Below are 23785 nucleotides of genomic sequence, written 5' to 3' on the forward strand. Positions count from 1 at the left end.
TTCTTTTTCTTTGTCTGTCTCTCTTTCTCACATACACACAGAGTTGTATTGAACACACAGACACACACACACACACACACACACACACACACACACGTATTAAACTTTTTATTCAAGATCTTTATCAATGTCATGTTTGTGTTGTTTTTCAGTTTATGTGTGCCAAATTATAGATAAAACATAGTGATTCATCACGCACCTTGTTTTGAATACTTCTTATATGAAATTTTCCATTTTTGATTGCTGGAGAGCCTTCCAAATGCATTTTAAACCGTTTTTCTAGTTCAGCTTCAGGAGGCATTCCCCCATCCCCCGATTCTCCCACCTTCCTCCCCTCTGCCCTTATACCCTGCCTGGACCCCAACTTTTCTTCTTTCATGTCATTTCCACCCATGAATGTGTCATGAACTGTGATTTTAGTTTGACTTTGTGGGGTTTTTTTTTGGTATGCTTTTAAATTTTTTAAAATATATTTTATTATTATTTTATATGTTATTTTAGATGTGACAGTTTTGTGACGAACTTAAAAAACAACAAAAACCAAAAACAAAACAAAACAAACTAATCGACTTTTTTTGTTCTTAGTCATGACAAGGTACTGTAAGTACTGTAAGGGCAAGTAAAACATCATAAAGTGTACTGTCAGTTAAGTTTTATGCGACGACGATACTTGACGAAAGAACTATATAACTATATTCAGTTGATTTTATAAATTTAGACAGCAGGTTACATGTATACCCAATGTGTTACTAATAAGCTGTTTTCCTGCTACGCCGATGTACGAATATTGCTTCTTCATACAGGCTTTTATGATCCCCCAGGCCCCATCTCGACCCTCACCCCTCTCCCCGTCCGAGTTGTGTAATCTTCAACTGCGAACAGTTCGTCAGAATCAGATTGTCCGTACGCTCGCCGTCCAACAACGAAACACGTCTCGTAGAAGGGTAATCGTGCCCGAGAGAGCTGTAAAATTCAGACACAGCTTGATTGCTGCCGACCCGTCGCACCGCCGATTTGACGTTTATTGAAAGGACAACAGATGGGGGCAGTTGGAGAACGCTCCTGTTCTTTCCCGTCCCATGTTATGCCCACAAAGTGGAAAAAGCTGTCACATGTTCCGTTATCTCGATCTGATGCTTCAGGGTGGCGGTATACAGTGGCTCTCCGCAAAGACTGAAAGCGAAACGGGGAGTGTTCAGTAGGATGGGTTTGGGGGGGGGGGGGGGGGGGATTTTGAAGTGTTCAGCGAGTGGAACATCGATGCGTTGCACACACACACAACCCGGGCAGATGAAAAATGTGAATGCATTATATAATTATTTACGCGGATACCCAAGATCTCGACTCGTTTATTATAATATGACAGCAATAATAATAAAAGAGAGGCTTATATTGTACGGTTCCCCGCTTTCAAGAGCAGGCTACTGCGTTTTAAATCAAACACAGATATAACATTTTAAAGACAGAAATTGTATGTGTGTGTATATATATATATATATATATATATATATATATGTGTGTGTGTGTGGGGGGGGGGGGTGTGTGTGGGTGTGTGGAAAAAAACGACTCGGAAGTGAAAAATTCATCTCCCACATAATCACAGCACAAAAAAAGTTCCGCACCACACACGAGCGCGCGCGCGCACACACAGACACACACACACACACACACACACCACACACACACACACACAAAGTGAATCTACCTAAAACCTTCAGGCGACACAGTGAATCAATAGAGACAAAGAAAAAAAGTAACAGTCATCAAATACAGTCAAGTCTGTATGGATGGATCTTTTGAGAAAAGATGAAATAGATGGCCATTCTATTGATCCCTTTTTTCTTTGTTTTCTTTTTTTTTAAGGTTGATTCCCCAGACCACACGCAAGCATGCATGTGTCGTAAACTTCAGACAGAACCCCGTGTAGAGAGAAAGGGAAGGTGAGAGTACGGTTTGTGGGGGACAAGCTAAAGCGTGCAAAACCTACCATGTAAGAGCACCACTACAAAACAAGACAACTGGGAACAAAATAATTATTTCAAGAGACCAGAATACCCGCGGTATAAAAGTTTTCCAATGTTCTCAAGCTGTTATCGATGGCGCCGGCGAACTGCAGTGCACATGTGTAGGTAACTGTATGGTTATGGCCATGTGGCCCATACGAACCATATCATGATAACAGAAAACAGCTGTGGTATGACTGGGAACGCTCCACGCCAAGTGGTTTAGTAGGACAGATAAGATAGTTGCAGAGCTGAATTCACGAGCTACTGGTTTGTGCCCTTCAAGCAGGATCAGGTTTTCCACAGCGTTGTATTCTTTGTCCTTTCACAGCAGCGGTCCATATGTTGTTCCGGCCACTGTGGGACAGGGCAAGATGGTCTCCAAATACGAATTAAGTTGAAGGAGGGCATGGGGACAGGAGCGTTGCTGCTGCTCTCTCTCTCTCTGTGTACAGCTCCCCTCCTCCCCCGCCCCAACCTCTTCCTCCGCCGCCGCCCTCACCCCCACTCTTTGTTCCCCACTCTCTCTTTGTCACTGCTCCACACACCCGTCTCACTTTCTCTCGCTGTCTGTCAGTCTCTCTCTGTCTCTGTCATTGTATCAAGGTGTCTCTTTTGGGGCTTCCCATTCTTTGTCTTGCATTATCTCTCTTTCTTTGTCTCTGCTTTCCCTTTATGTCTCTCTTCTTTCCCCCTCTCTCTCTCCATCGTCGCCTCCTCTTCTAGGCATAGCATCTCTCTCATTTTGTACATTTATCTTTCACTTGAGACTCATTGTCTCCAATACAGAGAGAGAGAGAGATGCGCAAAAGCAGCAAGCGGTCTTAGCTGATACATGGCGCAGTGTCTTTGAAGTTGTGGAGGGCGTGTGGGTGGGAATCCTGTTTGTCTCATTTACACACACACACACACTCTCTCTCTCTCTCATACACACACACACACACATACGCGCGCGCACGCACGCACGCAACGCACAGAGCCGGTGACCGCCTCTGCAGATCAAAGAGGTCTTTCTAAGTTTCTTGCTCACCCCAATGCCCACCCCACTCAACTCCCACACAACTCCAATGCCTCCTTTTCCTCTGTTCACGAAGTGAATGCCTTGAGGCGGAGAACTTCACCAAAGGAGTGTTGACTTCCTATCCAGACCCTTTCCCTGCCTCCTCGTTTCTCCACGCACACACACACACACGTGTCTCACAGGTTGTTTTGTTAGGTTCTCTCGGAGGGGACTGACACATCAAAGCACTGAACTGAAACTGACGCCACCCCCCGGCGGTGAGCGAGAAGACGCCATTCACACCGTCATTACCATGACGTCATGAGGAGAAAGTGGGTTTGTTGTTTTTAAAAAAGAAAGAGAAAGGAGAAAAAGAAGAAAATAAAGGCGGAATGTTGAGCTACCCGAAACAGTGTGGTGCTTCTGGTGAAAGAACGTTTCAAATTGAATCAAATGTTTGGCGAACCGTTACACTGACCAATAATTATCTTGGTACTTGTCAATATTGACGTACAGTAACCCCTGGCAGAATGTTGTTGCTCGAAGGTGGGAGAGGGGGGAGTTTTTACATGTGAACTGTTCTAGTGATCGTTGATGGTTTTCACGCTCCGGTAGTCAGTTGTCATGACGGTCAGCCCCAAGTGCCAAAGTCCCTTTGAGCGAGTGAAGTCGAGGATGGGTATTGTGTGGACCAGTATGTGTGTGTGTGTGTCTGCGCGCTATGTCAATGTGTCTGCGTGTATGCGTACGCAAAAGAGTGTGTTTGCGTGCCTGCGCGTGTGTGCACCAGCAAACTGCAAACGGCGGAGACAGTTTTTCTTCAGTTACATTGTGCGCTTCTCTCTCTCTCTCTCTCTCACACGTTGGCATGCAGAGCAGTGAGCACACCGGTACACTATCGTCTTGGGTATTACGTCAGTGCGGGGGCCACCTTATCGCCGAACGCAAACTGAGCTACGTCAATGTTTCATTTCTGTCAGTCTCACCATACGTCTCTCTCTCTCTCTCTCGTAAAGTTCACGTCAAAAATTTAATCATGGAGTGACAGGAATAAAAGACAAATATCAATGAACACAACTGCACGGCAGAAGATATGTAACACGTTGGGAGTGACATATTTATCAAGGCACTCTGATGTGCTTATATCAAAATATTGTGATGGTTTCTTTGTTCACATTTTCAAAACATAAAACACGAAAAACAAAGAAGAAAAGCTGTTAACTGATAATCATTCAGCAATGACCAAGTTGGGGTGTTGGAAAGAAACGTAATATTATATAACAGTAGTAGTAGTAGCACTTAGAAGAACAACAATGAATGAATGAAAGGAGGTGTTGTTTTTGTTCCACGCTGCCAAGAAACAACAGCCAATAACTGATCTGCAGACCCGGCCTCAGGAAATTGTCAGAAGCTATATACTCCACCTGAGAATCTCTCCTACCGTGCAGCTGAACCCAAGAAGTGAAAGTGGAAAAGAGTTGTATGAAATGCAAGAGGTCGTTATGGAAGAGAACTAAGGTCTCCTAAAAGAGGGCAAAGCAACTGAAGGTTGTTTTCGAAGAAAATTGAAGTTTCGTAAAAGAGGAACAAGGCAATTAAGTTTTGTTTTGGAAGAATGCTAAGGTCTCGTAAAAGAGGGGAAAGACAGTTAAGTTGGTTGTGGAAGAAAATTGAAGCATTGTAAAAGTGGGCACAGGGCAATTCAAGTAACTCCCGTGAGTGCTAAATTACGATGACATCCCCATTGGAGACAGAGTTTTATTACAACCAGATATAGTCATGGCCGTTCCAACTTTTGGACATCATCGGGTTTGCGGTCGCCAGTTGTCACGTGTCCACTACAAAGTCATAATAATAATAATGGTATTTATATAGCGCTGAATCTTGTGCAGAGACAAATCAAAGCGCTTTCGCACCAGTCATTCACACGCATGCATAACTCTAAAACTTTAGAAACTAAAGACAAGGAAGGGCAGGCAATGGAGGCTATTTTGGGAAGAGGTGGGTTTTAAGGCCAGACTTGAAAGAGCTGAGTGTGGAGACTTGACGAAGCGAAAGAGGAAGTTCATTCCAATCGCAGGGTCCAGAGACAGAGAAAGAACGGCGGCCAACAGTCGAGTGTTTGAATCTGGGTATGCGTAAACAGAGTGGATCCGAAGCCGATCGTAGTGAGCGAGATGGAGTATAGAGGTGAAGGCAGCCGCAGAGATAGGAAGGGGCAGTTTTCTCAATGCATCTATAACATAGAGTGCTGATCTTGTACTTTATTCGGTGTGAGACAGTGGAGATGTTGCAAAAAGAGGAGTGATGTGCTCAGACCTTTTCTTTCTGAGGACGAGTCGGGCAGCAGAGTTTTGTATGCGCTGAAGGGACTGAATGGATGAAGCAGGCAAACCAGACAGTAGAGAGTTACAGTAGTCAAGGCGAGAGAGAATGAGAGAAATGACAAGTCTAGATGTTGCGTCAGTGGACATAAGTCATCAACACATAGAAATACTAAAAAATGCATGTGCAAGAAGCATGTCTCCTAAACATATAAGGGGGCAAATCCCCTTCTATTCCCACCCATTAACACATTTACGTGAGTGCCAAGTGGAAAGGAGAGTTAAAGGGAAGTACACAAAAACATGTGACACTGAGATACAGTTAAAAAGCAGTGTTATAAAGTTATCCAGTTAACACAAGCACTTAATAAAGACTTTTAAAATTACACTGTTCTCCCTCATGTCGCTCATTTTCAGTCCCAGGCTTGAGGGAGTGAAACCCCGTCTTACCCCTTTGTTATCATTGTAAACAGAACTGTTTTGCATCAAGTGGTGGTGACAATGTTGGGATGGAGTTTGAACCCACAGGCCTGGTTACACACCTTGATAATGCTCAAGAGGGAAGAGAGAATGGACCGGGAGAAAGTTTGAGGCCCGCAAGCATGGCGAACTTGTACACTGGGATACTTGGCTCAGTTCGAGGGGACACAAGAAAACTTGGCACGTTTCGAGAGGACACAAGACAACTAGGCACACTTCACTTCGATGGCACACAAGAGTAATGAGAGGGGAACCCCGGTTGGGGATGGGGTAGGGGGCTTAAGAAGTGAAGGGAACCTGAAAGCCTTTGTTCGCCACCACCCCCCCCCCCCCCCCCCACGCCCCCCCCACCCCCCACCAACCCCCCGCCACCCGCCACCTCCCTCCTCCCATGATAACACACACGTGGCAAAGTAATCAGCCCCCTCCATTGTTATTGTCAGCCCAGGTGGGGGTGTCTTCCTGGGCCCAGTTTACGACACCCTTCAATCGTCGGGGGGTTGTGGACCAATGAATGCCAAGGCTGTCTTTGTATACAGATGTCTGGCTTTCGGTTGGCCCGTGTTGAGTTTGCCCTGGGCTTGTGTGGTCCGTTACTTAGGAAGCCGACTCGTTGGGCTGGCTACATTTCGATACCGTGTAACAGTGGAGCGACTTCGATCCCAGTGGAACTTGTGTGAGTGAAGTTTTCTTCTCTCTTCTTCCTGACATAGCAGCGTGTTTGAGACCAGTGGAGGCAAGTTCACGTGTTGTACAAACTGGAGAATTTTGTTAACATCAACAGCTTTGCAGGTGTGTGTTCGAGAGAGCATTTTTGTTTTCCTTACGTCTGTGATGGTATTGTTCTTTTGAACAAACCTTTGCACATGCTTGGATTTGAGTGTACATGCTTGGATTGAGGTGGACAAAGTCAGCTTCGGCTCAGATGGTAAAGTATTGCTAAAAGCCTGTCTTTCTTCCCCAGAGGTGCTCATTTAACTTTGGGATAAACATATTGTCGAAAAGAGAGAGAGAGAATGAGAATGTAGCTGTGGAATGAAGCCTTTGATGCCCTGAGCTTTCTATAAAAAGAAAACGGAAAAAAGCGAATTGACGAGCAAATGCATTTTGTAAGTGTAGTCTGTTGTTTAATTTTTTGGGGGGAACAAAGTATGCTTTATCTCATAAGACTGATATATTTCTGGACGAATCTGTGAAGGCGGTTCTTTATTTTCAGAAGCTTGCAATTGCGCTAATACTAATCTCAATGGCATTACTACTTGCGCGCGCGCACACACACACACACACACATACACATACACACACACACACACACACACACACACACACGTATATATATATCCATGTAGTTGTGCCCAGTCTCTCTCTCTCTCTCTCTCTCTCTCTGGCTCTGAGATGTTGTTGCGGCTTGATTTGGAATGGTGATGCTATGTACTGTGTAGACTGTATAGTATTGTGGTATTCTGTCATAACAGCCAGAATTCTCTGTGTAAAATTCGGGCTGTTCTCCCTGGGGAGAGCGCGTCGGTACTGTGCAGCGCCACCCACCACCCCTTTTTTTTTTCTTTTTTTTTTTTTTAACCTGCAGGTGTAATTTTTTTCCTGTTTAAGTGGAATTTTCTATGTAATTTTGCCAAGGACAATGATTTTGTTGCCGTGGGTTCGTTTACGTGCGATAAAGGCATGTTACACACGAGACTTCGGTTAATAGTCTCACCCGAATGAGACCACCTCTCAATCAGTCAATGTCTTATGGATAGGGATAGAATACTGCTGATCTCAACCACCTGTATAATATACTGTTTGAACGGCATACTGGCACGCGAAATTTCACGTACGCGAGTGGGCCAGTTTAGGACGGGAGTCACAATAAATTATAACTACGCTCTGTGTGTGTGTGTGTGTGTGTGTGTGTGTGTGTGTGTGTGTGCATGCATTCGTTATATTGTAATCCAACTCATATGCACATGTCTGTCTGTGTTTTGAGAGGGGGGCGGTAGGGTGGTTGGGAGGAGTACATACCTCCTAGCAAGGGCAATGTCGTTATCGAACTCCGAACATCATACTCTTCACGAATGAGCAGTGCGAAAACCACAGGAAGTAGACCTGTTTTCTGGGGGAGTTGAGGGATGCGGGGTAGGGGTGGGGGGTGGGTGTGTGTGGGTGTGTGTGTGTGGGGGGGGGGGGGGGGGGGTAGAGAGCAAAGACTGAGGAAAGACTCAGACGTACAGGTGTCGTAGTCATGACCTGCTCCCCATTTCTTTTCCCCGTGTAACAGCTGTTTGTCTGGACGTCGTCTAGACGATCCATGGGTCGTAGACTTGAAGTTGGACTACGTTGAATGGAGGCAAAAGTACCCGACTGGGATTGCCGACGTGACTAAAGAGGTAAACAGTCAATTGCCATGGCGCTCCCGTTCACACCCCCTGACGGGAGAGGGTGAAAAGGCAGCCCCCGAAGTTTTCCTCGGGAGGTGATCATTGCCAAGGTTGGAGGCTGGGGGGGATAATTAGGCCACTCCTTTTGTCTGGTGGGAGACAGACGTGGAAGTAATGGAGGTGAGAAAGGGGGTATGTGTTGTAGCGGGGTGGGTGGTGTGCGGGAGAGGGGCGAGAGAGGGGCGGAGGGGGAGGGGAGAGTTTGTGACTGTCAAGAGTGAGAATCAGACTGTAAACACTAGGGGCTGTAATCGAAAGGACTGTAACCGCTAAAGGGGGGGTGGGGGGTGGGGATTTTCCTGCCCCCAACAAAAGCCATCCGGACAGGCTTTCCCACGCTTCTGTTGACACGGGTGGTGGTTAGAGTGCTTCCACGATGCAGGGACGGCAATGAGCAGTTCGGATTTGAGTATGGCTGCCTACATGGCGGGTTAAAAAACGGTCATACTCGTAAAAGCCCACTCGCATATATACGAGTGAACGTGGGAGTTGCAGCCCACGAACGCAGAAGAAGCAGCAGCAGTTCGGAAATCTTTGTATCTAATTAGAGAGAGATTTGGTTTCTTGGAAGGTATTGAAGCAAGAATCCCAATGGAAAACCATCAGAGTTGTGTCATTAACTTTGCTTTGAAATGGCTAATTTGAGTGTTCGTACAGTAAACATAGCAAAGCAGGGGTATGTGGGTGTGTATTGATCAAACGAATTTAGGAGGGGTAACCAGGGAGAGAGAGAGAGAGAGAGAGAGAGAGAGAGAAAAGCGAAAATAGGCTTAAGTAATAACATTGAATTATATTCTTTATCCTATTCTCAGTAACCAGTGTAGAAAGTGCGCGCGCGCGCGTACACACACACACACACACACACACACACACATGCGCACACAGGTGTGTATGTGTACATGTAAATATATGACAATATCAAAAGTGCTCAGCTTTTCAGTGTCACTTCTAAATGAAAAATTTGCTGAAACAATTTAAGTAAAAACCATTTAAGTGTATAAGCGTATTGATTGTCTCATCCATCACCTGTATCAGTCTAGGTTTTGAGCAGACCCCAATTATTTTGAGTACAATTGCAGTGACTTAGTTAAATTACAGTGGAAACTATTTCATATGTGTTGTGTGCACACTATGTGCACACTTTTGTGACTCTGTACACATGTGTGAGTGTGCACAAGTTTGCTGAATGTCGCCCATTTTTTTATCATTTTGTTGTATTGTCTTCTGTGTATCTTTCATTTTCATTTCATTTGAATTTGTACATTTTGATTGTATTTTATTTCCTTTTATTGACTCACTTGTGTAAACAATGTATGTTTTAACCTGGTGTTCAGTTGTGTGTGTGTGTGTGTGTGTGTGTGTGTGTCACTGTATGTATGTGTGACCGTGGTAAACTTTAACATTGCCATTTTCTCTGAAAAAGACTTTGCCTGCCAATACCAAATTTGGCTAAAACATAGTGTGAAAAAAATCTTCACTGTCATACCAATAATTGGTTGTAGGTTTCCCGAATTAAGCTGTATTTCCGGACCAGCTACAGTTTATTTCGTTGAGATCCATTCCAAAATACGAAAATACTCAAAACCGCACCCCACTGAGTTGTAAGAAGTGTTTGATGAGAAGAGAACATAACCTCGTTTTTCTTGTTTACAGTTAAAAGGAAAGAAATACAAATTATGTACAGGACACATAAACAATACTAACTACACCATCGACGTGTTTACTGCACACAAATATACTAAAGTGGGCACTGAATAACTGGAATGATTATAAATGAACAATTGAATTGATCGTTCTCTCTGCCCGTTGTAGACTGGTTCATGCAGATCTAGAGATCTACTATGTATTGCGATGGGCTCCGATGTGCTTGAATGTCTCCTTTACCCAAAAATAAAAGAATTATGGAGATATACTAAAACACACAAAAAGCATGCTTTGAAAAGTGCTATTTACGTCCAATATAGTGACGTTTATTTATCGCACGAAGAAGAAAACAACATTGCCTTAAGTATTAAATGTAGGCATTAGATGTCAGATGCGCCGCAGCAGTGGGGATTAGTCTGCTAGCTTTGGAACTGAACATTTGTGGTTCTATTCTGTTCCCCATGCCTTTTTTTTTTTTTTTTTTCTCTCGAGCTTATTTCATATATCGTATTCAATACAGAACATTTTAACGATTTTTTAATGACTTTATCTTCTCATGATTCCTTTACTGGATAAAGCGTGAAGTACAAGTGAGTCTTGAAGGCTTTGCCTCTTGTTCTAATATAATTATACACACCAATAGTAGATTCCAGAGGCCTGCTTAGCGCATTAGGTAAATGTATTGTTAATAATATTGTTGTTGTCAGTGGTAGTTGCAGTAGTAGTAATAATGTTTTCTTTTTTTTTGTTTGTTTGTTTGTTTTGTCTTGCACTTAAACTTTCTTTTCATTATCAAATGTTATGTGTACTATCATCATTGCATTTGTTTATTGTTTGTGACACATGAAAGAGCACGATACAAGCTCAGGCTTGTTGTTGCTCACGTTTTCTTAATTGAACACTGTATTTCGCCTTCTGTCTTGATATTGAAAAATGTTTAAACCAAATGTATTGTCAGGCTGCATCTGCTCCCCCTAACCCCCAATTTTTGTTTAATAAGCAGGTGTGGTGTTGCATATATGGTAGATAGTAATTTAGCACTACCCTATCAGTCTGCACACTTTGTTGCCTCATTTGAGACTAAAAGTCTGAAATTGACCTCCCCCCAAAAAAAGTACTGCTTCAAAATCAAAGTAAAATTGTGGATGTTAAACTGAAATACTGTGTGTTAAAAGATTATCTTATTTACTAATTTAGACCTAAAATCAGTTTCTTTGCGTTATATATGTAATTTATCAGATTCCTGAAATCATTTTGGGACAAAATCATGTTTATTTTATCAGATTCACATCATCTGATTTTTTTTTTTTTTTAAAGAAACAAAGATTTGAGTGAGAAAATCATATTTTACTGTTTTTATATTGCTTGTGAACAGTTCTTCTTTACACATCTAAATTACCCCCTTTTTTACCCTCAGATGCTGTCCAGTGGTGAACCTGCTGATGTGAACTTAAGCTTTTGTCCAGCACATGAGCCTACCAATGTGAATCTCAACAATTGTTTATCAGTCTGTGACTGTGAATCCTGACACTTGTCCAGTACCTGAGCCTACCACTAATTCCCGACACTTACACAGAATCTTGAGTCCACCACTGTGAACTCTACCAGTTGTCCAGAATTGACCACTGTGAACCCCAATACTTAGTTATGAGACCACCACATGGATCCCACCATTTGTCCAGAATCTGAGTCTGCCACCATGAATCCCAAGACTTGCTCAGATTCAAAATTTGAGTCCATCACAATGAATCCCACCAGCTGTTCAGAAACTAAGTCCGTCACCATCAACCCTACCAGTTGCCCGGAACATGAGACTCCAAGTACCACTGTGAATTCCAAGACATGTAGAGTCATAAAATCTCAGCACCGGGCTTGTTTAATGAAAACTGTAGCACCTGAGCACTTTGAAGAGCTTGTGATCAGTCACATCAGCCGGCGCCTAGAACTTGGTAACGACAAGCTTGATGAGCTTATAAATGGTGTCAGCAAAAACAAGGCTTCCATTAGAAGCCGCACAAAGGCATCTTTGAAGAGATTCACCTCCCCTTTCCACGGGACCAAAAATAATAAAGACACAAGTGGCAGCTTGGAAGCCAGCCGTAAAACGGTCACTGCTGTCAGCCTGCTGATTAAGTCACTTGAAAGAGAATGCGAACTGAAGGTACAAGGCTTGTTTCGCATTTCTGGACAACTCTCACGCATGAGTGAGTTACAGCAAAAGTTGTTGGAAGACAGCAGCATCGACTTGAGTACCTACATGACCCATGACCGGGCCACAGTCCTCAAGAACCTCCTGCGAGACCTGCCAGAGCCTCTTCTCCTGGCCAAGCACTTCGAGGCTTTTAACCAAGCCATTGGTCAGTATCTGAATGTGTGTCCCATTGCGTTTTCTGCTCATGGTATAGGTTGCAGTTTTCTTGTCATTCATTTGTCTAAGTTACTCTTAGCTGCAGCAGCTGTTTGTGTATGTGTGTGTGTGTGTATGTGTGTTTACAATGTGGCTTCAGAAGTGAGAAATTACACACATTTGTAAACCTAGATGGATCTTGAACTGAAATAAAAAATACTGCTATTTTCATGGTGGTTTTGATATTACCAAGACTTACAGCAACGCTGGACTAGAACTTATGAGAAAACAGTAAACAAATTTATTTAGTTATCTAATTAACACAAAGGTCATAAAATGTTTGCGACTAGAAGAATAAACATGGTTTCAGAGTTCTTGGAGTATTGGTGATAAACACTGATATTCAAGTTCATGTGTTAGATAAGTAAAGGCAGGTTCAAATGCTTGTAAACATAATCTCATCTTTTTTTCTTCTTCTTGTCCTGTTTTCATATTCAAATGTATATTTCTACATTGGAAATTATTCAAATGTTCCCCCCACCCCTTCATTTTTTTAATTTTTTTTTAAATCAGAAGAACAATGGGCTATCCATTGTGTTTTTGCAGTAGTGAAAGGGATAGTTGTTTACAATTACAGTCTATTTCCATTTATTATTAATAGTTCTATTAATAATATTGATAATGATTATAGGAGTACACATAGCATTTTCAACATCTGAAAGTGCTTTGCACTAACATGTCAGACACAAAAGCACACAAGAACACACACACATGCATGCGCGCACACATTTACACCGACATGCATGGAAGAAACAGATGTGGATCCATAGAATACATAATGTAAGTGATAATGACTGTATTGAATTTAAAAATATGTTTTCCCCCTCCCCAGCACTGACTACCAATGGGATAGAATCAGCAGGGCAGCGCTGCCTGCGGGTGATGCAGCTGCTGATGCTGCACTTGCCCCAAACCAACGTTGACATTTTCCAGCGACTTCTGCCCCTGCTGGGAGCTGTGGCCAAGGAAAAGGCCAACAAAATGGACTCTGCTGCTCTGGCCATGGTGTTCACCCCTCACCTGCTGTGCAGCAAACAGCTGCAGGAGAATGCAGTTCTCTTCAACAGCTGCATTGTCCAGGCCACAGCAGCTGTAAAGTTCATGATTGACAACAGCTCCAGGATCTTCCACATCCCTGTCGAGTTCAGTCGAGATGTTGAGAAGTTCCTCGAAGTGGAGTGTAATATGCCCATTGATGCGAGACAGCCGTGCACACCTGTCAGGACCGTTTATGAGGACAGCCCAGTCCACACCTCCCTCACCTTTTCGGCGCGCTCGGAGGCCAGTCGTGACATGACGGAACATGAGTTGGCCAAACTGCAGGCCCACATCCAGTCTCTGCCAGAGCGACAGAAGCGGAAGTTGTCCAAGCAGCTGAATGATGTGACGGTGATGGTGGCAGCGGACCCATCCACTCCTTCAGGCTCTGCGGGCACCCCTGGCAAGCACCAGGACACGCCTCGCAAGCACTTCCGCAGCAAGAGCCTTGGGACTTCCATTAGGGTAATCTTCTCTTCTTTCTGCCGTTTCCCTCTTCACCTTCTTTAACTACTCGCGCGCACACACACACACACACATACACACATTCTGTTTATTCAATTTTTGTTGTTGGTTGGTTATTTCTTTTTAACCCTTTCACCATCAATTTAGGGTGCAACACTCCCTGGCACTAGAAGCACCAAAAAAAATGGTATCTATGAATAGCTGGGGATTCCCTGTGCCACGTTTGAAATACAACGTATCCTACCACCAAAAATGAACAGGTTTGCTGATAACACACCCATGATCTGGTCACATTTCAGTGACATCGTTACTCTACCTGGCTGGTGCTGAAATACAACATAGGTGGTGATAGGGTTAAGATATATATCTCTAATGATGTTTATTTGTATTCTGGACAAAGAAAAAGGTACTCTTTCCTTCAAATGTTCTGTTCTCCCCTCTCAGCCTCTCTTCCCTACCACCTTCAGTCTGTAGATCTATATTTTTCTTTTTTAACAACAGAGCTACTGTCATTTTGGTTATGAAGAAAAATGTTAACAGTCCATGATCGACTTTTAGGACTTTTTCTTATCATGATTTATTGATTTGTGATGATAATGATGATGTCAGACATTTTGTTTGAAGAATTGAATACATGACAAGCAGTGATGGCATAAAACTAAAAGCCATACTCTGTATCCTACAGAAGCGCCTGCCCATATTCAAGAATAAGAGCAAACATCCTGCTGCCGCTTTGGACCTTGGTGGAACCATGACAGTTGTGGTAAGTCGGTCATATATCTGATGTGCTCCTGATAGACATTGTTAAAGTAAAAGGATTTAAATGGCAAGATACTTAAGTATAAATGTCCATTTCTCAAATGTTGAATCTTTTTGATCGGGAGTAAGGACTTGGGTAAGAAAAGTTGTTGTTTTTTTTAATGAAAAAGTATATAAAAATAGATTTGGCCGAGTCACAGGCTGCCATGAAACTGAACTGAAGGCCATGATAATTACTAGGTTTGTGCTAAATCTACAATAGTTATATTATCAGATCTGATAGTTGGAATTGAAGATGGGGGTATGAAAGCTTTATGCTGTTGGTTTTACTGATTTGGCTGTCAAATTTTGATAAATTTGTTTTTCAAACTTACTAGGACAAAATTTACACAGATAGTATGTCTTTTTTATGATAATGATAGCTGCAATGGCATGCAGAGTTTCAAAGTTTTGCCTTTATTCTTCTCAGAGCAAACCTTGGGTGATATAAACGTGATGGGGAGAGAGACATTTCTGAGTTAGTCAAAGCACATGATTTAGTATGTTACTTTTGTTATATTAAAATCCCGGAAAACAATTTTCAACAAACTTGAGCAAAATGAACTGCTGTGTCTGGCTTTTAATTCAAACTACACACAATGATTTAAAGTTAGAATTCTATCATGCTTAATAATCAGAAGAGGAAAAGCTGTTCCTTGTACTATTAGGGTAAATATTTTTCTTAAAGTCTAATAATTTGTTGACAAACAAAACTTCCGAACTCCCTATTTCCATTTGAATTGATTCAATGTAACAAGTACCCTGGTTCATACTGTCAGAAGATCAAGGTTGCAAAGGCCATGAAGCGTTTGTTTTTTTTGTTTTGTTTTTTTTTGTTTTTTTTTTCATCAAGATCTTTGATTCCTGATTTATTGTTCTTATAGGTAATAAAATTTAATTGGTGACCAGTGAAACCCCACAACTCACATTTTGTTTGAAATGATATTCACAGATTGGCAACTATGGAAACTTTTTTTTTTTTTTTTTTTTTTTTTTTAATATACTTTGACGTAAATAAGAATCCCTTTGCATAGTGATCATCATAGTTTGGTTAAAGTAGCAGTTTGTGACTTGGCATGCCACTTCTGAAAGACGAAGGGTTTTCACTTGTTCTGTTTTTTTCATTGATGGGTACCAACAACCATGTCTAGTACTATGCGTGTGACTATAGATGGATGAATGAATCACATGACTTTAACTCATTTGATGTATACATGCATGAAAGTTTCATTGGTCACATAACATCATCGTCATCATCATGATTACCATCATCAGTGATATATTATTTTAACCATCTGTTTCAGAACATTGATATTGAGGACGCATCTTCAGACAGTACCAGCGTCGCAAATGGCCAGCCCGGTTCGCGCAAATCCATCAAAAGACGCGCTGACTCGCCCCGGCCTTTTTCATCTGCCCTGCCATCATGTCTTCCTAGTGCCGTCGTTGGTGTGGATGTCACCCCTCCAAAGGTGATGCACAAAGAACCCAAAGAAGATGCCCCTGTGGCCTCTGCCCTTGATGCCAAGAATGAGAAGCAGTCTGCTCCCTTGCCAAGCACTGAGAACGAGATGGGGTACATTCCAGCACCACCCCTGCACGAGAGGGTACTTCAGAGAGCTCGGAGTCCTGCAAAATGCTCGGGCTCTGTTGATTCTTTCACCATTGGTGCTCAGTCCTCACCCCAGGTAAGGAAGATTCCCATGCACAGTTCTGCATGTTTTGTTGACCAACACAGCTGTTGAAGTTTGAATATTATTTTCAATACTAAGCTTTAGATTTTATTTTTTTAATTTAATTGATTTTTTTAAAAATATTTGTTTTGTCATGGGTTTTGTTTTTCTTGTAAACTTGTTTTTGTTTTTTGTTTTTATTTTGGTTTTTTTCTTTTCTTTTTTTTTTCTTCGTTTTCATGCTAGTCCTATTTTCTTTCATTGTCTCCCCAGTTTCTGTTTTCCCCTATTCCTTGACAACAACCTGTTACAACGTTAGTGTTGAAACATCAAACAAGTCTTCAGTGTTGGTGGACTTAGCTTGGAACTGACCCAAAATTGTTTTCCATAAAAAAAAAGATTTAAAATGTTATTGTGGTGCAAACACTGAAACAGTCATCATATAAATTTATTTTTCTGCACAAAAAAAATAAACAGATCTACTCTGACTCTGAGTAATACTAATAGTCTAACACTGTACTTAGATTGTAGCAGTGGGTCTGTGTTCCTGATTATAAAAGTCATTGTTTAACTGTCAGACTTTGAATATTCAAGAAAAAAAAAAGAAAAGATTTTCAGCATTTTACAGACAAGCCCACATCTATGACTATACATAACTTGTATGATTTACAGTTCTTTTTGGTTTTGTTTTTTCTAGGGACGCCGATCCAGATCACGGGAGCGGCAATGTCTTCAGTTTGAAAGCACCACCTGTTCTCCCATCCGAGTGGAAAGTTCAGTGTGAACTTAAAAATCACTCTCTTCATTTTGACTCTTTTCTCTGCAACATTCCAAATCTATTGTATAACATATATTACGTGCCTGCTTGTGTCAGGAGGTGTTTTCCCAGAATGAACAAAACTGTGAAGCATGTGATGGACTGTGAAACTTGCTCAATTTGGAAGAGGCCTTGGATTCCTTTTTACGAGTTACACTTGTGTGTACATGTGTGTGCGTGTGCTGGGGTGTTGGATTGCTGCGACAAAACATGTGAAAGACAGTGTGTCACACCTTGGTTTACAAGGCAAACGGGTGAAAGATATTACATCCATTCTCCTTTGCCCCCACCACCGCCTACAACAACAACCCCACAGCCTTTCATTGGCTCGAACTGTTAAAGGACAAAGGTTTTAAGATGTTACTCAACTTACTGCCTGATCCAAAGGGCAAAGATTTTAAAGACATTGTTACCCCTTGGTTTTAGACAGCAGAAATTTCAAAGACATTTTGCCACCCTCGGTTTCAACAGCAAATATTTGAAAGACAGTTCAGTTTCAGTAGCTCAAGGAGGCGTCACTGCATTCGGACAAACTATTGAATAGCTTGAAGTCAAGTTTAACAGTCAGTTTTGAACATCATATGTATGCATATGTGTGACTTCGGGTTTCATTTTAGGGAATTTTAGAATTATTTTATTAATTTTTTCCCCTCCATTTGTTCTCCTAATTAAAACAAGCCATGACTTTTAGGGATGCTTCTCTGTGATTGTTGATTTTGAGTGTGTGTCCGTTTCTGTACATATACTCAGGCTTTGGCATTAGTTTAAAAGATTTTTTAATTTGTTGTTTTATTTTATTTTATTTTATTTTTTCTCTTCTGTTTGTCCTCTGAAACATAGTAATAGTTATAATGAGCCATGGCGTTTAAAGTATTTAGTGTGTTTGATTGTGTGTGCGTGTCTGTTTTTGTGCTTTTAGTTTCAGAGATTTTCATATTTAGTGTGTTTTTTGTGTGTGTTTTTTTCCACAAGGTATCATGGTATGGCTTTTAAGAATGCCTCTGTGTCATGCTTGTTTCTTGTTTTTTGAGTGCACCAGTTTGTGTGTGTGTATTTGTGTCAGAGTGGTTGTATGTTTGTTTAATGATCAGTGATGGTTTCTTTTTTCAAGTCCTGAGCATCACTAAGACAGCATAGCAAATAGTTCTGTTTCTCTCACACTCACCCCCCCCCCCCCCAACCCCCCACCCTCCCCCCAAGTCCCCCAACTAAAACAGAATGAACTTGTTTGTCATGGATGATATAAACACACCATGAAAGAAGAAATAATGGAGTGCTTGTGTAAATTTGCTTGTTGATGTATGCTTCTCAGCGCATGTTCATGTGTGTGCATGTGCAGATGATCTAATTCTGTCTTTCATTTTCTCTTTGAAAAATACATGTATGCTCTCTCTCTCTCTCTCTCTCTCTCTCTCTCTCTCTCTCTCTATCCAGACCCACTCTCTCAAACTCAGTATTTCAACCTCTGTGACACTCCTGATCCTGTCACTCACTCCGGAGATGAGTAGGGGTGGTTGTGGTGCAAATATAATAATTCAACCTTTTTAAGGCGTTTCGTTCTTTTTGGTCCACATCAGTTGTGTTTCAATCCACAGTTACTGTCACAGCAATGTTCACATAATCAGCCAGGAAGTCAGCGTCCTGTTCTTTCCATGACTCAAAATCACTCACGGGCATTCTGGCATGCACAGAGGTTTTTATAAAAACAATTGACTACAAGGTGACATCACAATATCACAATACACAAATAATACACAAACTTTATTGTCTATACTTTGGTACAGAGATTTTCTTTTTGGCAGCAGCACATGTCCAACATAAGAAGAAAACAACAAACAAATAAAACGAATAGAAAATAAAAAGATAAATGGCACCAAATGGGAATAGCTATATACAAATATAAAGATTACTGAAATTTACGTGCCTCTCCATTTCAGTCAGCCAAACCGCATTGCACATCTACCCCCCCCCCTCCCCCTCCCACACACACACACACACCACGCGCACACACACGCACACATACACTCTCTCTCATCCCCTCTCACTCTGTCTCTCTCTTCACAAGAAATGCAACTACAAAGATCATCGTTCATTTAAAAATCAAATATCAACAAGAATTAAGCCAAAGAGCAGCACTTCCATAGTTCACATTAGGCATCACAGAAGAACAACTTTCATTCATTCATACTAATCACAAGCCCTAGCACAAACTTTTTCACCACCACCATCCTTATGATACATCAGCCAGTATAGTACTTTTTTTTTGGGGGGGGGGGAGGGGGGGCGGCGGGGGGAGGGGGCAGACTAATAGGAATCCATGCATCCTTTGTTTTTTTCCCCCAGAAAGTGTTGAAAAGATAAACCAAACAATTCAGTTGTGGAGTGAGCATGTGGGAGATCTCTTTCAATGAAGAAGGGTATATGTTGCAAACCAGAAAGAAAGCTCCTAAACTTGAAAATGCCAGGTTTTTTGTCTAGAGTCTTCCAATGAGCCAAGCAAGTACTTCTTAGTGCATGTATTTAAATTTAACGATGACACTCACCTTTATGAAGAGATATGGCTAACATGAGATAATCATTCCAGGAAGTGAAGAGGGGTTGGGGGCGGGGACAAGGGCAGAAGGGACATGTCTTACACTATAATGACACCATGAAAATGGCAACACATTAATTTATCCTGATTCTTACGTTGAGTGTTTAGATTTGAACTTCTGACATTTTGACTGTAAGCTTATTGCTCAAACAATGATTCCCATTTTTTAACAGGATGGGCACCATAAGTACCAGAGCAGTATCCGCTATGGTTGATCATAGAAACCATTTAAATTTAGTGGTGGTCTTAATCTCTTGTAGGGAAACCACAATCCAATGACTTCCTGAAACAGCCAGGGTAGTGGGATAATCTAAACAGGGAGGAAATAAGATAAAGAAATAACTTGAGAAAAGTTAAGAGGAAAATGGAATGACATTACAATCAGTTCGAAGTAAATAAGTGATCTTTACTCCTTATTCTTTGTCGGAGATTTAAAGATGTGAGGGAGGTCACAAGGTGTGTACAGTAAGAGTGGCCTGCCACTGGAAATTGAATCAGATAAACTGATACAATGAAATGCTGCATTTTATAAGGTACTTGGATAGCTGCAGGCGCAAAGATATGTTGTCCACAACTGAAGCAAATGATCTAACAGATCAAAATATAATATGGATGGAGGAGGAAACAAGTGCAGGTTTACACACACACAAACACACAAAAAACGTGATATTATTCTTTTGGCTACAGACAACCAGAAAAAAAAGTCAGGGAGTCTTTAAAGTGAGTGAGAGAAAGAGCGGAAATAATGGGACAAGATCTTTTGTGTTTGGATATCATTGAACCATATTTTAAGTGCTTGAATTCATGTTTCAGTATGGTTGGACTTGTTAAACTAGATACACGTCTTCGACAGGGAGTTCGTGTTGACTCGTTCAACTGATTCAAAGATTCAGCAAACAAATGTCAGGTCAAAATAATTAAGATTTAATTTAGAACTGACTGGCATGTCTTTTTCTTATTTTCCAAACTCGATGTCAGTGTGACCAAATGAAACGAAATTTTATAGGCATTTATTAAAAAGGCTATAAGTTCAGTTGAGCTAACAGAAGTAGGCGAACATCCTCCATGCTCCCTTTTTCTTCGTTCGTGGGCCGCAACTCCCACGTTCGCTCGTATGTACACTAGTGGGCTTTTACGTGTATGACCGTTTTTACCCCGCACTGTAAATGTGAAAACCATCCTCTAGTATGGATTAGATACTTGGAGACTAGCAAAGCTGATTGCTGACAAATTCAGACGTTCATTAACCTAAAGGTTTAAAGACACGTTATGTACGACATTCACCTTCACCTTCACCTCTCCCGTAGTCTGGGTTCAGACCGTTGGGGCACCGCTGCTGACCTGGCCACCACTCCTCTCCACTCTTCACGGTTTTCTGATTTCCTCAGGGCGTCACCGAGCGTCAAGCCTGTCCACCCCCGGATGTTGTCTTCCCATCTCTTCTTCTGCCGTCCTCTCCTTCTGCCTCCTTGTACGGTGCCTTGCAGGAACGTTTTGGCAAGACCAGATGATCGGGAGATGTGTCCATACCATCTAAGTTTGCGTTTTTTCACTATGGACAGAAGGTCTTCGTAGGGTCCAATACTTTGCTGGATTCTGTTCTTCACTTCCGTGTTAGTGATGTGGTCTCTGTAGGAGATGCCAAGTAGTCTACGAAAGCATCTCATCTCGACAGCTTGGATTCTTCTCTCGATGTCTGCAGTCAGGGTCCAAGTCTCGCAGGCGTAGAGCAATATTGATATAACCAGGGAACGCATCAGTCTGATTTTTGAGCTGAGAGCGATGTTTTTGTTGTTCCAGATGGTGTTCAGCTTGTTGAGTGCCGTTGTTGTTTGGGCAATTCTCGAGAGTACTTCTGGTTTAGATCCTTCATCTGACACGATTGCTCCCAGATATTTGAAGCTGTGGACTGTTTTAAGCTTTTCGTCGTTGACTTTGATGTCAATGCTGATGCCGTTGGTGTTGTTAGTCATCAGTTTGGTTTTCTCCGCACTGATTTGCATTCCATACGATGTGGAGGCTTTGTCTAGATGTTTGACCAGGCTTGCCAGTTCTTCTTCTTTTCCAGCCAGTCCATCAATGTCGTCGGCAAAACGTAGGTTTGTGATTGTTCTGCCGCCTATGCTGACTGTTCCTACATGCTCTTCCAGTGCGTCAGTCATTATTCTTTCTAAGAAGATGTTGAAGAGTGTTGGGGAGAGTAGGCAGCCTTGTCTCACTCCGACTGTGGTTCTGAACCAGTCCCCGATGCTATTGTTGAGGTAGACGGCGCTGGTGGCTTTGTCATAGAGGTGCTGTATCAGTCTGATCAGGTTGGCGTTGATGTTGTACAGATTCATGGTAGCCCACAAAGCTGCATGCCAGACCCTGTCAAATGCCTTCTTAAAATCAATGAAGACATGGTAGAGGTCTTGTTGGTGTTGATGGTACCTCTCACATAGCAACCTCAAGTTGAAGATTTGTTCAGTTGTGCTCCTTCCTGGTCTGAAACCTGCCTGTTCTTCAGCAATGATGTTTTCTGCTTGTGGTTTCAGTCTGTTAAGCAGGATTTTCAACATGACTTTGCTGGGATGACTAATCAGGCTGATGGTGCGGTAGTTTTGACACTGCTGGAGATTGCCCTTTTTGGGAAGAGTGATGATCAGTGATTGTGTCCACGGTGTGGGCCATTCCCCTGTTTGCCAGATCTTGTTGCAGATTTTCAGTAGCACATCTATCATAACTTCACCCCCTGCTTGGACCAGTTCTGATGGGATGTTGTCCACTCCTGCCGATTTCCCTTTTTTCAGCGATGCTATTGCTGCCTCTATTTCTTCACGGAGTATGGGGTGATTACTGTTATCAGTGGCTGGTGGGACATTCAGTATTGCTGGATCACCTGTGGTCTGTATGTTGTATAGCTCTGAGCAGTATTCTGTCCATCGCTTTAGGATGTCTTGTTCTTCTGTTAGACATTTTCCATCCTTGGTCTGGATGTTGGACATAGTTCTACCTTGCCTTGTGTTGGTAAGTTCTTTCACAACTTGGTAGGCTTTCTTGCTGTTGTTTCTTGTCAGGTTTTCCTCTATGTCCTGGCATTTTCCTTCAATCCAATTCTCCCTTGCCTTCTTCATGCTTCTCTTGATTTCGGTGTTAACTGCTTTGTACTGTTTTGCCCCTTCTTCTTCATTCTTTTTCTTTTTCAGGTCTCTACGTTTGTCACACAGCTGTAGGATGTCGTCCGTGACCCAGGGCTTCTTTTTGATGCGTTGTTTTCCAAGAGTTGTTTGGGCTGTTTCAGTCACAGCTGCGTTGAAGTCGCTTACGAGTGTATCCAGGTCGGCGTCATCTGCATCGAGAGTGATGAGTGGCGCGAATTTCCCACCAATCATGGCTTGGAATGCCTCTTGTACTTCAGGATCTTTCAATTTTTCCAGGTCGAACTTCAGTCTTGAGAAGCTTTGTTTCTTTGTTTTCTTCAGTTGGAGTTTGAAGGTCATCATTACCAAGTCGTGGTCACTTGCAATGTCAGCTCCTGGGAAACTTCTTGTCTTGGCAATGTTCACGCTAGACTGGAAACGCTTCTTTACCATGATGTAGTCTATTTGGTTGTGGTGATCTCCTCCAGGGCTGTGCCATGTCCATCTTCTGGATGCTTTGGTACGACATTAGGTGGCCAGAAACGATATCAAATACCAACCTGGGTAAATAACCAACCAGAATTTTTTAATCTTTTTTAAATCAGGGAAGGTGAATACAGTTGGCTTGACCATTCTCTGCCCATGAACTTTCCGGCAAATATCATCAGACGACGGAGAACTAGAATGGAACCGTCAAGCGAAAACAAAAAATTCAAGTGGGCAGACCAAGGCAAACAATGAGGACGAAAACAATAGATGACCTTGAATGAAGCTGAAGTGTCTGCATTATTTAAGAAAGGATCAAAGTGATTGATCCAAGAAATCCCATGCCAGTTAGTCTGTCGGACATGTATTACATTCAAGATACTGTGGAAAAGTTTTGTGAGGATCATACATCTCATATTACTGAAAATAGGTTTATGTGCAACCCTCCCCCCCCCTCCCACTCCCCCCGGCCGCCCCTGCCCGCTTTTCTCCAACAAAAC

The 23785-nt window shown here is 42.2% G+C and overlaps 1 protein-coding gene across 1 annotated transcript in view; it reads left to right on the forward strand.

The window, feature by feature from the left end:
• Positions 1 to 18301, forward strand: part of LOC143294289 (rho GTPase-activating protein 19-like) — a 27002-nt gene extending 8701 nt beyond the window's left edge. The window contains exons 2-6 of the mRNA XM_076605724.1: positions 11307 to 12246; positions 13129 to 13799; positions 14485 to 14562; positions 15902 to 16285; positions 16968 to 18301. Of these exons, the coding sequence (XP_076461839.1) occupies positions 11550 to 12246; positions 13129 to 13799; positions 14485 to 14562; positions 15902 to 16285; positions 16968 to 17054 (1917 nt within the window). The 5' untranslated portion in view covers positions 11307 to 11549 and the 3' untranslated portion in view covers positions 17055 to 18301. The remainder of the gene's footprint in view (positions 1 to 11306; positions 12247 to 13128; positions 13800 to 14484; positions 14563 to 15901; positions 16286 to 16967) is intronic.
• The last annotated feature ends 5484 nt before the right edge of the window (positions 18302 to 23785 follow it).

The sequence above is a fragment of the Babylonia areolata genome, chromosome 19 (assembly GCF_041734735.1).
Source record: "Babylonia areolata isolate BAREFJ2019XMU chromosome 19, ASM4173473v1, whole genome shotgun sequence".
NCBI classification, from domain to species: domain Eukaryota; kingdom Metazoa; phylum Mollusca; class Gastropoda; order Neogastropoda; family Buccinidae; genus Babylonia; species Babylonia areolata.